This window comes from Protobothrops mucrosquamatus, unplaced genomic scaffold (genome assembly GCF_001527695.2).
Source record: "Protobothrops mucrosquamatus isolate PMUCROS unplaced genomic scaffold, P.Mucros_1.0 scaffold2875, whole genome shotgun sequence".
NCBI classification, from domain to species: domain Eukaryota; kingdom Metazoa; phylum Chordata; class Lepidosauria; order Squamata; family Viperidae; genus Protobothrops; species Protobothrops mucrosquamatus.
The window spans coordinates 114863-132936 of NW_015388904.1; the positions used below are offsets into that span (position 1 = coordinate 114863).

The window sequence follows — 18074 nt, forward strand, 5'->3', positions numbered from 1 at the left end:
GTAAAGTCAAAGAAAGAAAGAGAATTCCTCGAGACCTGGTTCTCCACCAACCAATTAGTGAACAGACACATTGACCCAGCCTAACAACCACTGAGAGCAAGAGAACTGCTTCAACTGAAATACTGGAAGCAACATTCCAAACAAGCCAAACACAATTCAAACTGCACTGAATATGTCCCGCTGAACAGAGACAAAATGTTTGCAGCCTAATTACCAAGCCCAGAGATCAAACAAACAGCCTAAAGAATAAAATATATTTTGATATAAAACTTCTCACACCACCAATTGTATTACACTCTTACTTCACTTCACTCAGTGGTGGGATTCAGCCAATTTGCACCACTTTGACAGAACCAGTAGCTAGTTTTTTGTTGCCCAGGCTCAGAATGTACTTATGGAAGCGTCATCCACAAAGAGAACCGGTTGTTCACATATTTGAATCCAACCGCTGACTTCACTGAACAACAGGAATTGTCAGCCTGTGAAATGCCAGAGCTACCAAATATCCATATTTAACATCTGTTGACAGTTATCAGGGATGTAGGCCAAAAAATATGGACTGCTAGATTCTTCTGGTTTGAGAGACTGGATTTGCTGCATTCCCCCACACCCATCCCTTTCTAACACATTCTTTTATTCACAAAAGTAAAAGAAAAGACAGAGGGAAAAACTATGGGGAAGAGAATATAAATAACATTAAAATAATTTATCAAAACCTCCACATTTGAGAAAGGACACATTTGATATTCTTATTTCTCATGCTATAGATGATTGGATTGAACAGGGGCGGAAGGAGGGAATACAAAACAGTCAAACCAAAATCTAAGTAAGACGGAGTGTTAGAGGCAGGTCTCAGATAGGCAAAGCATGCACTTAATATTAGCATAGATACTACTGTGAGGTGGGGAATACAGGTGGATAAGGCTTTTTGCCTTCCTTTTTCAAAAGGGATTCTTAACACTGCCTTGAAAATCACTGTGTCAGATACAATTATAAAAGTAAAACAACCTAGTACGGTAATGATACCAAACACAAGAATTCCAATCTCAAATAGATTTAATCCAGAGCAGGATAATTTTATCAATTGTGGAATTTCACAAAAAAACTGATTAACAACATTAGAACAAAACAGGACAGAAAAAGTGCCAGTGGTATGCAACATTCCATAGAGGAGACCTGTAACCCACACTAGAATTATGATAGCAGTGCAGGCTTTCCAATTCATCACCATCTCATAGTGCAGTGGGTGGCAAATGGCTACATACCGATCATATGCCATGACTGTCAGGAGGAAAAAGTCAGAAGTTTCAAAGGAGAGAAAGAGCAAGATTTGAGCAACACAACCAAAGTAAGAAATGTGTCTGGTGTCCATGAGATAATTTATCATTGATTTGGGGACAATGACTGAAACAATGCCCACGTCCTGCAGAGCTAAATTCATGAGAAAGAAGTACATGGGGCTATGCAGTTGATGGTCAAAAGCAACTGCAGAGATGATGAGAAGATTTGTTGTTACAGTTGCAAGATATAACACAAAGAAGAAGAAGAAATGCAAAAGCTGCAGATTCTGATTTTTTGAGAATTCCAGCAGCAGAAAGTAAGGCACTGTTGTTTGATTCTCCATGTTTTCTTTATGACAAAGGTGGCATAACTGGAAGGAAAGAAAGGAGGGAAAATCAGATAAAATTTTGGAGTTGGCATTTTGATATGTGATGAGAATAGAAAATATCAAGAAATGTCAAGGATGGACAGAATGAACAGAGAGTCAGAGTATGGAAAACAGCTGTAGGATGGGGATATTAGAGCACATTCTTTTCCATTTTTACTCATCTGTAATAAAGGACCAACTGCCAACCTCACATTTTTTGTATAGTGATCAAAAGCATTGGCTAGGAGTAGAATAAAGTTGGTTCAGGTCTATTTTCACGAATGAAAGATTACTTGAATAATTGGACCCATCATAATTTATCTGCACTCCTACAGGATTGTGGCAGTGTTGGAAAATTGGAGAATTCCAATGTCTGGTGCTTTGTGCTTCTAGAAGAAAAGCAATATAAAAATAAAATATAAAAATAATTTGCTATATCTTTTACTTGGAAATCTTGAGAACAGACATCTCCTATATGTATAATTTATCTTTGGATGTGTGTATTTATGTAAGTGATGGCAATGGTGGCAATTTCCCTAATAGATATTAGGCTAAAATAATAGCATAAAAAACCTTTAAACTAATACATAAATACAAGATTATTAAACCTTATTTAATGGCTTATTGTTAAATAGAAAATGACAGAATAGAACATAACTGCTATTTTGATATTAAGCTGGTGATACATAATTATACCACTGTTAAATATATTTAATCAAAAGGAATCAAATATCACCAGAATAAATTAATAAATCCCCCAATTCAACAATCAGAAGGAAATGAAAACTCAGTTTGAAAAAGCAGCCACCCATCCAATAAAAGCCAATATTGTCTATAGTAAAGTTTGGACACCAAATGAGACACAACCTATTATAGCTATCAACTTTGACATTTTTATCAACAATGTGGAATGCAAAGTAAGCACCTTTTCAACAATAGTACTTAAATGTGTAAAAACAGAGAAATAAAAAGTCACTAAGAAATCTTACCATCCATTTATTTTATTCATATTGAGAAAGATTATAAAATTACTAGCTGATGCAAATTTACCTAATAGTTATCAGTTCATTGATGAAAGTTTGGTCCAAATTTCTGCTAATTATTCTTTATAAATATCTTGTGGAAAAGGTAACAACATATGTAATTAATTCATTGTTTACTATCTACATAAAAAGCTCTACAAATTGTCTTCTGTTTCACAATGTCTTTAAATCTATTGTCTGGGGTGTAATTTCTTAAAAATTATATTAAAACCATTTGTTATCATCCCCAAAACAGTCTAACTTCTCATTCCATTATATCAGAAAGCTAACTTATGAAATTATTCATTTAAATTCTCTTCTGTAAAAAATTATATTATAAAGCCAATCCTGATACAATACATATTGAAGTAAATACCAGTTTGCTCCATAAAATAGGAAAATAACTTTTCTCTTAAAATTTTAATTGATACCTCATATTTGTCTTTATATATTATTCCTTCTATGATTTAAAGAGTATTAAATATCTTACCACTAAGTCAGTGCTGTTCCACTAATTATAATGAAGTGAAATATCGATCTGCAGCCCTAGAGATTTCTATTCTAAATATTTATTAATCTTTGTTTTGTTTCTCTCAACCGACTTGTACACCAAATGAACAGACTTATTTGTGATTATTAATATATTAACATAGTTAGCAAACATAAATAAAACTGACTTCTGTGTGCTTATTAACAAAATTGGCCATTAAGAACACAATAGATACCTCCAGGACCAGTTATCATATTCCCTAGAATAATATTTCAGATTGTTAACAGGATGGGGGGCGCAGCAGTGTGAATTGTGAGAGGTAAAACATGAATCAAGTGATAAGACCTCCCGGAAGCACATTCCGTTTTGGGAAGCCCTCCCCCACAGAGTATGAAATATTTTTGGGAATATTAAAACAAGCAGAATATTATATTTCCCTTAAAAGAGAAGAGGAGAAACATCTTCTTAAAGGCAGAAAGCACCCCCAGTCTTCCTGCCTCAAGCAGAAAACTGAAGCTAGTCTTTAGGAATGGAGATTTTGTAATCCATTCATAAAGATTGTGCCATACTATTCATAAACAAAGAACAACTAGAAACCCTAAATACGCAACACAATAGGCAAGGCCAAACTGACAGGTTTAGCTCAGGAAACCTAGGATTTGCATTTCCCCTCCTACCTATAGAGCCAGCCATGACCACAACATAACCACAACATAAGAATCTGGCAAGAGCCGTTAAAATATTAAAGGACACATTCTTACACAGAAACAGGCATCTGAATCACAAAGCCCCAAAGAATGTATAANTTACTGATTTTCTTTCATCCCCAGCTTTAAAACAATCCCAACCTCTCTTCTGCATGCCACAGGTAGGGAAAGAGCTTGACCTTGGCTAGGTATGCCCACATCATTAATGCAGAGGTGAAAAATAATAACACAAATTACAAAGAGAAAAGGCAGAAAAGAAAGATCAGGAAACCCATAGAAACCTAGTGGAATGACAATAGTTACAACACGGGTGTCAAACTCGCCATGTCACGTGATGTGTCACGATGTATCGCGATTCTTTTTTCATTGCTGGCAATGGGGTGGGCGCAGCTTCAGTATGATGAAACCGGCCCACGGGCCGGCAGTTTGACACCCTGAGTTACACAATAAAACCATAAAAACCAATGGCATTAGTGTGGGAGTTCAAAATGTATAATTATTATATTGTTGAATTTCAAGACACACACCTTTGTAGGGTGTATATGGTTCCATGATAAGATTGGAAATACACACTTAATACAAGACTCATAGACTGAGCCATAATGTAAGCCCATAGAGGTTTATAAAACTTATAATAAAATAAATCCATAGAAATCAGTACAAATCTTACAGAACAAGATATATAGTGGTTAATATTTAGAACAGGACTGAAACAGATATTTGTATTAGACAATCAATGTATATACCCTCATATAAATATATACATATATGCAATAAATTATTGATAATAGATACTGCAGAATTTATCCTCCCTTCTCCATGGCCTGTACCACTTCCCCAGAAAAACCCATTCACAGCTCATCTGGCAAAACACCAAGAAACAGATTTCAGCATTTTTCATACTTCTGAATCTTTTATTCAAATAAAGAATTTTAGCAACAATTATAAAGCATACTCACAAAACCTTTAGGAAACATACATAGTAAGAATATCTCTAGAGAAGATTGGTAGGATGATCAACCCCTTCTCTGTATCTGACAATTCAGTCACTTTGGCTGGGTTGAAAGAATAAAGTACATATCTAGAAAATGAGAAAAAAGAATGAACTACAATCTTACATTGATATATGAAAAGGGTAGAAGGTAGCTTTTCATGGCACTGCAAGTCTCCTTTTGTTAGACAATTAGATCTTCTTTCCTAGAAATATTGATTAGCTCAATATTTGTTTTCAGCTCTACCAGTACTTATTGTGGTCAACCTTATTTCTTCCTTGTTGCTATTTTGGATTGAACATTTATCTTGCTCAAATTTTAAAAATCATGTTTAAACACAACATCCCTGAAATCAGTTGAAATTCTATGGAGCAACAAATGATCTTTTTTGGCAACAAGGAAATGAGGAAAGCGTTAAAAAAAAATCAAATTATTTCCAAGCTAACTCTCTCCTGTATAAAATGGAGGGAAATGAAAATATAATCAGTCTTTTATGACTATAAAAGTGGAAGTCCAGACTTCTGGTTCAGGGTTGCGGTGCTCCTAGTCGAACGAAGAGACTCGTCTTCTCGTCGGCTAGCTTCCCTCCGCTGGTAGACCCTTATGCGGGTCTAAAGATGCCCTGGAGGGTGCGACTTCTATCAAAGAGGCTTCTCTCAGCTGTGGAGAAGTGGTGGCTCCTCCAGCTATCTGGATTAACTCTGAGGGCCGACGGAGAAGAAGATCGGCTGGTAAAATAGCCGATCACTCAGCCGCTAGAAACCGCAAGTCAAACAACAGATAAGCTTGAAAACCCACTGTGGTGAATCCGGGTGAGATCTTTTTTTTTCTTCCTCTCTTTATGCCTTCTTGCTTCTTTTTGCCTGTAAGAGCCCTATTGGAATTATTTCCCTGGCTTGGAAAGGCAGCTTTTACTTGTTTGGGAAGAAAGGCAAACAAAATAATAGAACAAACTTTAAAGACTAATATATATATATATATATATATATATATATATATATATATATATATATATATATATATATATATATATATATATATATATATATATATATATATATATATATATATATATATATATATATATATATATATATATATATATATATATATATATATATTTGTTTTCTGAGGTTTTCACGGGTGTTTATATGTGAGTCTTTGNAGGAGGGCATACAGAACAGTCAACCCAAAATCAATGTAAGATGGAGTGTTAGAGGCAGGTCTCAGATAGGCAAAGCATCCACTTAATACTAGCACAGACACTACTGTAAGATGGGGAATACAAGTGGATAAGGCTTTTTGCCTTCCTTGTTCAGAAGGGATTCTAAACACTGCCTTAAATATCAATGCATAAGATACAATGCATAAGATACATATCATATAGAATAATAATATCTCAGATAATTAACAGAATGAGGGCCACAGTGTAAATTGTGAGAGGTGAAACAGAATCAAGTGACAAGACTTCCTTGGTGCATATTTCATCATTTGTGATTTTCTTTCATCTTCATCTTTTAAAAATTTCTAACTCTATTCTGGATGCCATAGATACCTTGGCTAGGTATGTCTACATACCTAGAGGTGGAATATAATTCTTCAAATTATAAAGGGAAAAGGCAGAGAAGAAATATCAGGAAATATCAAGAAATATCACAGAAACCTAGTGGAATGCCAATATTTACACAATAAAACAATAGAACCTGGTGGCATTTGTGAAGAAGTCCAAAAAAGCATGATTATTGTACTGTTGTGTTGCATGCCACACTCCTTTGTAGGGAGCATGTGGCTGCCTGATGAGACTGCTAATACATACCTAAAACAAGGCTCAGAGAATGAGGCACAATGTAAGCCCGTAGAGATGTGTAGCTTTTATAATAATAATAATAAAATAAAGTCATAGAAATGAGTACAAAATCTCATAGAGCAAGATACAGAGTGGTTAATATTTAGAAAAGGAGTTATGCAAATATTTGTACTGGAAAATCAGTGTACATATCATGTATAAAATATTGGTAATTGATAATTGCAGAATGTATTCCCCCAATGAGCAGTACCACTTCCAGAATAACCCATTAACATCCCATCTGACAAAACACCAAGACACAGATTGCAATGTTTTTCATACCTCAGCATATTTTACTCAAGTATAGAACATTTGCAACGATTATAAAGTATAATCACAAAAATTTTAAGAAATATACACAGTAAGAATGTCTCTAGAGGCAGATATAACGTATGCAATTCTTATACTTCTGTAAGAAAGAAAGGCTACACTGTTATTATGTGGGAGGAAAGGTGGTCAGTACATCAGTATTTTGATGCCACACTCAATTCTTTTATATACGCACTGAAATCTTACCTTGATAGGTGAAAAGGGTAGGAGATAGTCATGGTTCTGCAAGTCTCCTTTTTTTGGACAAGTAGATCTTCTTTCCTAGAAGTCTTGATTACCTCAAGAGTATTTCAGTTCTTTCAGTTTTTAATGATTTTGGTCAAACTAATTTCTTTCTTGTTCCCATTTTGGATTGAAACTTTATCTTCTTCATATTTTACAAACCATGCTTAAACACAGCATGTCTTAACATGATGCCTGAAATCAGTTGAAAAACTATGCAGCAACAATGTCAAAAATGACATTGTCTGGTCATCTCCAGATGGAGCGGTCATTAGAAGGGCTCTTGAATGATATGTGCTGTATACAATATATGATGTTCACGAATAAGAAAGTAATAGCCACACAGATTAGGCAAATGTTGATAGACTTTATTGAGTAAAACATAGCAAAGTAGTAACTATAACTGCAGAAGTACAGTGTGGACAAGAAATATCCACAAATAAAGCAAGAGTACAAGAAGGAAATACAGAAATATAAATATAGGAGAAAATGTCATATTCTTTTAGGTGAAACCCCTCACCCACAACAAAACGTATTCATAGTGCCTAGATTATTTCAGTATCCATATGGCACCTTCCAAAAGTATACTTATACTGATCCATGAAGTATTTGTCCTATCTTTATTTAAATATAAATTTAATGTGCATTTACATGAAAATGTATTTTAAAATGTATTTGGACAGATGATGGCATAAATAACACAAAAGGCATAACCACAAAACCTGGACAAGGCTTTTAGTGTGCTATCAGCGGCTTGGATGAAATCTTCAGTAAATTTTAATAAAATATCATTCTGATGCACATCTATTTAGATTTGTACCTTCGGGTACTAGACAATGGAGTATTTCTTATCTCTTCCAATTTACATCATGTTGCACGGTTACTGTAAGCTTATATGATGTTCTATTACAATTATGACATAGACTTCTTGCTTTTTCATATTGCCATGGTTATAAAAAAGTTACAGTAGATAGTACCGATTTGGGTAGGACGGATGGGATGGTTCACGGACTAAAACGATTTCGTGAAGATTCTCTTTTTTTCTTATGTGAACTTGATTTTATTCATTCTTGGACAAAACACACCACGAATTCCGTGGTGTGATCTTTAGTCCTCTGTGACTACAAATCAGGACGACATCCTTACTTTGGTCTACCCACTGAAACCCGGACAGTGAGTGATTCTCAGCCCTGGGAAGGAAGCAATGTCAAACCCCTTCTGAAAAACCTTGTCAAAAAAATGCAGTGAATTTTCCAGGCAGTTTCAAGGTGCTAAGACTGACAAAAAGAAACAAAATATCAAAGTGTGTGCACAAACGACCATTTAAAGAGAGAACTCTTGGAAAAGCTGAAGCTTTAACTAGTTGCATGATCTGCAAGCATTGTATGAGAAAACATTTTATACAGAAAGCTCAAGGAAAAATAGACCACATAGTTTGAAGAAGTTCACAATTGCAATTTCCCACCCACAATTGCAATGTATCCTGCTACTCACTTCACCAGAAATCAAGAGTGGATATTCTGTGACAAGCCAGATGCTGCCAATCACCCAAATTTAGCATCTTTAAATTGCATCAACAATAATCAGGGATAAATAATGTTTGCTGATTAACTTCTTGAGTTCCACAGTTCTTCTGGATTGAAAAGTTGAATGTGCCTATGTTCCAATTACACAGGGAGTGTGGCTGAGCCAGGGGGAGTCAAATGGGGAATTGGTCTGGAATTCCAAAATCTGGCTTTCCCTCTTCCCCCAATGCTGTTGGACCTTATTTACTCTCACTCAAGTGCTAATCATCAGTCTGAGAAGATTCCTTTGTATAGGCTTGACCAACAAAACAGCTGATTGAGCTCTTCCTGTTTGGATCTGGTTATTGTTCCTGACAAGTCAGCAGCTGAAAATAAAAACAGCAGGGTCCATAGGCAAGAGTGATTACATTGGAAACATCAGTAAAGCAGTATTATGATGCAAGCACTGCTACTGTTACATATACACTAAAATCTCCCATTTATATATGAAAATGTTAGAAAATAGCCTTTCTTGGCACTGCATGTCTCCTTTCATTGAATGAGTGGATATGGTTTCCTAGACGTCTTGATGACCTTAAGCGGGTTTCAGTTTCCTAATACTTACTGGCTCTGTGCTACCTTCATTTATTCCTTGTTGGTATTTTGGACTGAACCTTTCATTTGTTTTTAGTTTACCAATCATGGTTAAAGCCAGCATGTACAAAGTCCATTTCTGGTAGAAAAGATAAAGTCTCATTGAAAGAAACTTTTAAAAACTCTGCATTTTAAGTAGTGTGTAATTCTTATTTTTATTTCTTACTAGCTGTACCCAGCCACGCGTTGCTGTGGCTCAGTCTGGTAAAAGTGTGTGTTGCTTTTATGTCCAACAGATGGTGCTGTTTTCCAAAAAAGCATGTTTTTACCCATCACAGGTGTGACGTCTATATAATATAGGTATATAAAATCACACGCATATTCAAATTCAACGTTGTGTCAAAATTTCAAAGCAATCGGTGAAGAACTTTCGGAGATTTAAGATTTTGAACAAACGAACATTTACATTTTTATTTATATAGATGTTATAGATGAATTGAAAAGAGATGAAAGACAGGAATATAACATAGATAATGCTAAAACTAAATAGATTGCAGTGCTAGAGGGAGGTCTCAGATATGCAAACAAGCCATTTAAGCAATAGTTAAACTACTATAAGATAGGGAACAGAGGGCCATGAAGGATGGAGTTGTAATACTTGCAATATGGATTTTGTAGTATTGCTGCATTGGCTAACTAACATGGTTTTCTCATATTTTAATTTTGCCTTTTTAAATTTATCATAAGTTTTAACCTTCTGGAAAAAAAGTAGAAAGCCTCCCTTTGGAAACCTGGCAGAAAAGTACTTGATACAGTGTAGATAAATCAGTTTCTTTTTCAGCAAACCCAGCCTTGGGGAAAGTTGCTGTACCTTTATTATATCCATTCTCATGTTTTTCCTTAGCAAATGTTTCTTTTATTTTTATTCAGAAATATCTGAATACAGATGACTTTTTCTTACCCAATCAAAATGTTCTTTTATACTTTTTATCATGCAATTGTAAAATGGAAGGTATGATTTCTGGATCATGTGATCAGCTTTTACAATCTTCTGAAAAGAAAAGTCATTAGGGAAAACAAATTCACTTAACAACTATGTTACTTGTTAATTTAAAAAACTGCAATGATTCACTTTACAAATGTGGCAAGAAAAGTCATAAAATGGGGCAAAATTCAACAAATTTCTCACTTAGCAACATAAATTTTGAGGTTGTGTATTGAAGATTACTTATATTGGGTAATGCAAAAAATGGCCACACTTGGAGTATCTCTGTTGTTATTATTAAGTAGCACCTATGAGCTTACAAGAGATGTGACATTGTCTTCTTTAGTGTTTATGCTTTTTATTTTATATTTTAAGATCAGTTTGCTTGGATTAATGTTAGAGCTTAACATCTCTTTGTTCACTGTGCACTTATTGTCTATGGATCCAGAAGAATCCATTGCCTGTGCGCCTTATCACTGCCCTGACATCTGGCAAAAGAGGAGGAAGAAACCAGGAGCTTTAAAGGAGACTTAAAATGAGATGTAAGACCCAATGTAAGAAAGGTGTCACATGCCCATGAAAAAAATTGCTATAGTCTTGAGAAATTCTTGAAACAAAGCTTGGGTTGCATACAGCCAAATATACCAGAAAGAAATTCATGGGGTTAATTAATCATTCAAAGTTATTGAAGATATGAGAAGATTTCCTGTTGCAATTGCCAGATATAATGCAAAATCTATAGCTGTTGAGCTTTTGAGAATCCAGTGAGCAGAAAATAAATCTCTGGGTTCATATTTCCATGTTTCATTTATAATAAAAATAAATGTTACACCAGTAAATAGCAGAAATGGGAGATCAAAATAAATGCAGTTAGGGAAGATATAATTTAATATTTAATGACATATCATATTTCTCTCTTTTCTTCTCTCTCTCTCTCTCTCTCTCTCTCTCTCTCTCTCTCTCTCTCTCTCTCTTTCTGTTTTATATTTATATATGTTTATATTTTATATTTCAGCTTTTTTAACACCTACAGATGCACCAATACAGACCCAATGATGAAATGACCAACAAAATCAACAGAATTTTTTAAAAAATACAGAAACTAAACCGAGTCACCAAGGAGGAATACGAAAGAATGAAAGCAACCAATTCAAACATAGCATAGTTCAATGGTCTCCCGAAAGTGCACAAAGAAAACATCCCACTCAGACCAATCATTTCACTGCCTGGCCCACCCACTTATAACCTCATGAAAGAAATGTGGAAATGCCTGAAACATCTCATTAGCGATTCCCAATACTTCATAAACACCACCACTCAATTCTTGGACAAACCCAAACCCCTTTACATCGACGAGGATGAAACTATGATATCATTTGATGTTACTGCACTGTTCGCATCAATAGACCTGAAACAAGCAGTTGACCTGATCAGAGAACTTCTAGACAGGACACATCCACCAAAAGGACCACTTACAATAGACAACACATGCGAAGTCCTCCAACTTCACCTATTTCACCTACTTCAAATTTGACGGTAAGTTTTATGTACAACTAAAAGGATCACCTATGGGATCCCCCATATCTGGCCTGATCGTAGAAATCATAATGCAAAAAATCAAAGAGATCATCCTCCTACAAATAAACTCTAAACTAGGGGTACGTTATGTGGATGATACCTTTGTGATAATCAAGCAAGTCTGGTGCAACAATTGTGAAAAGAACTATATAGGCCAAACAGGAAAAAAGCTATCTACCAGACTGTACAAGCACTCCCTGGCGATCAGAAGACACAACCAAATGTCCCTTATATCTGTCCATGAGGACTCAGAAGGACACAGGTTTGATATAACTTGGACCACAATTATTGCCCCAAGCAAAGTCAAAGAAAGAAAGAGAATTCCTCAAGACCTGGTTCTCCACCAATCAATCAGTAAACAGACACATTGACATTGACCCCGCCTAACAACCACTGAGAGCAAGAGAGCTGCTTCAACTGAAATAATGGAAGCAACATTCCAAACAAACCAAACACAATTCAAACTGAATATGTCCTGCCGAAAAGAGACAAAATGTTTGCAGCCTAATTACCAATCCCAGATATCAAACAAACAGCCTAAAGAATAAAATATATTTTGATATAAAACTTCTCACACCACCAATTGTATTACACTCTTACTTCACTTCACTCAGTGGTGGGATTCAGCCAGTTTGCACCACTTCGACAGAACCAGTAGCTAGTTTTTTGTTGCCCAGGCCCAGAATGTACTTATGGAAGCGGCATCCACAAAGAGAACCGGTTGTTCACATATTTGAATCCCACCACTGACTTCACTGAACAACAGGAATTGTCAGCCTGTGAAATGCCAGAGCTGCCAAATATCCATATTTAACATCTGTTGACAGTAATCAGGGATGTAGGCCAAAAAATATGGACTGCTAGATTCTTCTGGTTTGAGACGCTGGATTTGCTGCATTCCCTCCACAATCCCTTTCTAACACATTCTTTTATTCACAAAAGTAAAAGAAAAGACAGAGGGAAAAACTATGGGGAAGAGAATATAAAAAACATTAAAAGAATTTATCAAAACCTCCACAGTTGAGAAAGGACACATTTGATATTCTTATTTCTCATGCTATAGATGATTGGATTGAACAGGGGAGGAAGGAGGGAATACAAAACAGTCAAACCAAAATCTACGTTAGATGGACTGTTAGAGGCAGGTCTCAGATAGGCAAAGCATCCACTTAATATTAGCATAGACACTACTGTGAGGTGGGGAATACAGGTGGATAAGGCTTTTTGCCTTCCTTTTTCAAAAGGGATTCTTAACACTGCCTTGAAAATCACTGTGTAAGATACAATTATAAAAGTAAAACAACCTAGTCCAGCAATGATACCAAACACAAGAATTCCAACCTCAAGTAGATTTAATCCAGAGCAGGATAATTTTAGCAGTTGTGGAATTTCACAAAAAAACTGATTAACAACATTAGAACAAAACAGGACAGAAAAAGTGCCAGTAGTATGCAACATTCCATAGAGGAGACCTGTAACCCACACTAGAATTATGATATCAGTGCAGGCTTTCCAATTCATCACCATCTCATAGTGCAGTGGGTGGCAAATGGCTATATACCGATCATATGCCATGACTGTCAGGAGGAAAAAGTCAGAAGCTTCAAAGGAGATAAACAGGAAGTATTGAGCAACACAACCAATGTAAGAGATGTGTCTGGTGTCCAAAAGAGAATTTATCATTGATTTGGGGACAATGACTGAAACAATGCCCATGTCCTGCAGAGCTAAATTCATGAGAAAGAAGTACATGGGGCTATGCAGTCGATGGTCAAAAGCAACTGCAGAGATGATGAGAAGATTTGTTGTTACAGTTGCAAGATACAACACAAAGAAGAAGAAGAAATGCAAAATCTGCAGATTCCGATTTTTTGAGAATTGCAGCAGCAGAAAGTAAGGCACTGTGCTTTGGTTCTCCATGTTTTCTTTATGATAAAGGTGGAATAACTGCAAAGATAGAAAGGAGGGAAAATCAATTAGATTGTAGTTGGCATTTTGATATGTGATGAAAACAGAAAATATCAAGAAATGTCAAGGATGGACAGAATGAACAGAGAGTAAGAGTATGGAAAACAGAGTTGTAGGATGGGGATATTAAAGCACACTCTTTTCCATTTTTACCCATCTGTACTAAAGGACCAACTGCCAACCTCACATTTTTCGTATAGTGATCAAAAGCATTGGCTCGGAGTACAACAAAGTTGGTTCAGGTCTATTTTCATGAATGCAAGATTACTTGGAATAATTGGACCCATCATAATGTGTCTGCACTCTTACAATATTGTGGTAGTGTTGGAAAATTGGAGAATTCCAATGTCTGGAACTTTGTGCTTCTAGAAGAAAAACAATATAAATATAGCCAATAAATATAAAAATAATTTGCTATATCTCTTACTTGGAAATCTTGAGAGCAGACATCTCCCCTATGTATAATTTATCTTTGGATGTGTGTATTTATGTAAGTGGTGGCAATGGTGGCAATTTCCCTAATAGATATTAGGCTAAAATAATAGCATAAAAACCTTTAAACTAATACATAAATACAAGATTATTAAACATGCATTTAATGGCATATTGTTAAATAGAAAATGATAGAATAGAACTTAAATTACAACATAACTGCTATTTTGATATTCACTTGGTGATAAAGACACAATTATACCACTGTTAGATACATTTAATCAGAGGACCTCAAATATTAGCAGAATAAATCAATAAATCCCCTTATCCAACAATCAGAAGGAAATGAAATCTCAGTTTGAAAAGGCAGTCTCCCATCTAATAAAAATCAATAATGTTTATAGTAGAGTTTGGGCAGAAAATGAGACACAACCTACTGCACCTTTGAAGTCTGATATCTCAGCATTTTTTTCAACAATCTTGAATGCCATGTAAGCACATTTTCAACAATAATATTCAACTTGTTTAAAAACAGAGAAATAAAAAGAATTTTAGAAATCTTACCATGGATTTTTTATTCATATACAGATCTTTGCCTGTTCTAATTAAGTTCATGCATGAAGATTTGTCCAAATTTCTCCATATTATAACTGTTCTTTATTCTTTATAATTATATTGTTTAAAAGAAAATGATAGAACTTAAGTTACAACATAACTGCTATTTTGATATTAACTTGGTGATAAAGACACAATTATACCACCGTTAAAAACATTTAATCAAAAGGAATCAACTATTGCCAGAATAAATTAATAAATCCCCCAATCCAGCAATCAGAGGAAAATGAAAACTCAGTTTGAAAAAGCAGTCACCTATCCAATAAAAGCCAATATTTCTGTAGTAAAGTTTGGACAGAAAATGAAACACAACCTATTTTAGCTATCAACTATGACATCTCAGTATTTTTTTTCAACAATGTGGAATGCAAAGTAAGCATCTTTTCAACAATAATACTTAAATGTGTAAAAACAGAGAAATAAAAAGCCACTAAATCTTACCATCCATTTCTTTTATTCATATTGAGAAAGATTATAAAATTACTAGCTGATTCAAATTTACCTAATAGTTATCAGTTCATTGATGAAAGTTTGGTCCAAATTTCTGCTAATTATTCTTTATAAATATCTTGTGGAAAAGGTAACAACATATGTAATTAATTCATTGTTTACTATCTACATAAAAAGCTCTACAAATTGTCTTCTGTTTCATAATGTCTTTAAATCTACTGTCTGAGGTGCAATTTCTTAAAATTATATTAAAACCATTTGTTCTCATCCCGAAAACAGCCTAACTTCTGATTCCATTATATCAGAAAGCTAACTTATGAAATTATTCACTTAAATTTTCTTCTGTAAAAATATATATATTATAAAGCCAATCCTGCTACAATACGTATTGAAGTAAATACCAGTTTGCTCCATAAAATAGGAAAATAACTTTTCTCTTAAAAATTTAATTGATACCTCTTATTTGTCTTTATAGATTATTCCTTCTATGCTTTAAAGAGTATTAAATATCTTACCACTAAGTCAGTGCTGTTCCACTAATTATAATGAAGTGAAATATCGATCTGCAGCCATAGAGATTTCTATTCTAAATGTTTATTAATCTTTGTTTTGTTTCTCTCAACCGACTTGTACACCAAATGAAACAGACTTATTTGTGATTATTAATATATTAATATAGTTAGCAAACATAAATAAAACTGACTTCTGTGTGCTTATTAACAAAATTGGCCATTAAGAACACAATAGATACCTCCAGGACCAGTTATCATATTCCCTAGAATAATATTTCAGATTGTTAACAGGATGGGGGGTGCAGCAGTGTGAATTGTGAGAGGTAAAACATGAATCAAGTGACAAGACCTCCTGCAAGGACATTCCGTTTTGAGAAGCCCTCCCTCACAGAGAATGAAATATTTTTGGGAATATTAAAACAAGCAGAATATTATATTTCCCTTAAAAGGGAAGAGGAGAAACATCTTCTTAAAGGCAGAAAGCACCCCCAGTCTTCCTGCCTCAAGCAGAAAACTGAAGCTAGTCTTTAGGAATGGAGATTTTGTAATCCATTCATAAAGATTGTGCCATACTATTCATAAACAAAGAACAACTAGAAACCCTAAATAAGCAACACAATAGGCAAGGCCAAACTGACAGGTTTAGCTCAGGAAACCTAGGATTTGCATTTCCCCTCCTACCTATAGAGCCAGCCATGACCACAACATAACCACAACATAAGAATCTGGCAAGAGCCGTTAAAATATTAAAGGACACATTCTTACACAGAAACAGGCATCTGAATCACAAAGCCCCAAAGAATGTATAANTTACTGATTTTCTTTCATCCCCAGCTTTAAAACAATCCCAACCTCTCTTCTGCATGCCACAGGTAGGGAAAGAGCTTGACCTTGGCTAGGTATGCCCACATCATTAATGCAGAGGTGAAAAATAATAACACAAATTACAAAGAGAAAAGGCAGAAAAGAAAGATCAGGAAACCCATAGAAACCTAGTGGAATGACAATAATTACAACACGGGTGTCAAACTCGCCATGTCACGTGATGTGTCACGATGTATTGCGATTCTTTTTTCATTGCTGGCAATGGGGTGGGCGCAGCTTCAGTATGATGAAACCGGCCCTTGGGCCGGCAGTTTGACACCCTGAGTTACACAATAAAACCATAAAAACCAATGGCATTAGTGTGGGAGTTCAAAATGTATAATTATTATATTGTTGAATTTCAAGACACACACCTTTGTAGGGTGTATATGGTTCCATGATAAGATTGGAAATACACACTTAATACAAGACTCATAGACTGAGCCATAATGTAAGCCCATAGAGATTTATAAAACTTATAATAAAATAAATCCATAGAAATCAATACAAATCTTACAGAACAAGATATATAGTGGTTAATATTTAGAACAGGACTGAAACAGATATTTGTATTAGACAATCAATGTATATACCCTCATATAAATATATACATATATGCAATAAATTATTGATAATAGATACTGCAGAATTTATCCTCCCTTCTCCATGGCCTGTACCACTTCCCCAGAAAAACCCATTCACAGCTCATCTGGCAAAACACCAGGAAACAGATTTCAGCATTTTTCATACTTCTGAATCTTTTATTCAAAAAAAGAATTTTAGCAACAATTATAAAGCATACTCACAAAACCTTTAGGAAACATACATAGTAAGAATATCTCTAGAGAAGATTGGTAGGATGACCAATCCCTTCTCTGTATCTGACAATTCAGTCACTTTGGCTGGGTTGAAAGAATAAAGTCCATATCTAGAAAATGAGAAAAAAGAATGAACTACAATCTTACATTGATATATGAAAAGGGTAGAAGGTAGCTTTTCATGGCACTGCAAGTCTCCTTTTGTTAGACAATTAGATCTTCTTTCCTAGAAATATTGATTAGCTCAATATTTGTTTTCAGCTCTACCAGTACTTATTGTGGTCAACCTTATTTCTTCCTTGTTGCTATTTTGGATTGAACATTTATCTTGCTCAAATTTTAAAAATCATGTTTAAACACAACATCCCTGAAATCAGTTGAAATTCTATGGAGCAACAAATGATCTTTTTTGGCAACAAGGAACGAAGAGACTCGTCTCCTCGTCGGCTAGCCTCCCTCCGCTGGTAGACCCTTATGCGGGTCTAAAGACGCCCTG

At 34.9% G+C, this 18074-nt stretch overlaps 2 protein-coding genes across 2 annotated transcripts; both read right to left on the reverse strand.

Moving 5' to 3' along the window:
- Positions 1 to 709: 709 nt before the first annotated feature.
- On the reverse strand, positions 710 to 9465 carry LOC114923325 (olfactory receptor 14A16-like). The gene is made up of 2 exons (XM_029286100.1): positions 9388 to 9465; positions 710 to 1651 (listed from the first exon to the last, which is right to left on the reverse strand). Exons 1-2 carry the CDS (start codon positions 9463 to 9465, stop codon positions 710 to 712), a joined length of 1020 nt encoding a protein of 339 aa, XP_029141933.1.
- Positions 9466 to 12924: 3459 nt separating this feature from the next.
- LOC107296574 (olfactory receptor 14A16-like) lies at positions 12925 to 13851 on the reverse strand. The gene has a single exon (XM_015825905.2). It carries the CDS (start codon positions 13837 to 13839, stop codon positions 12925 to 12927), a length of 915 nt encoding a protein of 304 aa, XP_015681391.1. The 5' UTR covers positions 13840 to 13851.
- Positions 13852 to 18074: the final 4223 nt, after the last annotated feature.

Coding starts and splice junctions, on each gene's coding strand:
- LOC114923325 (XM_029286100.1), bottom strand. CDS start 9,465: ATGATTGGTAAACTAAAAACAAATGAAAGGTTCAGTCCAAAATACCAA. Junction 1,652..9,387: donor ATGAAGGTAGCACAGAGCCA/GTAAGTATTAGG, acceptor CTTTCCTTCCAG/TTATGCCACCTTTGTCATAA.
- LOC107296574 (XM_015825905.2), bottom strand. CDS start 13,839: ATGGAGAACCAAAGCACAGTGCCTTACTTTCTGCTGCTGCAATTCTCA.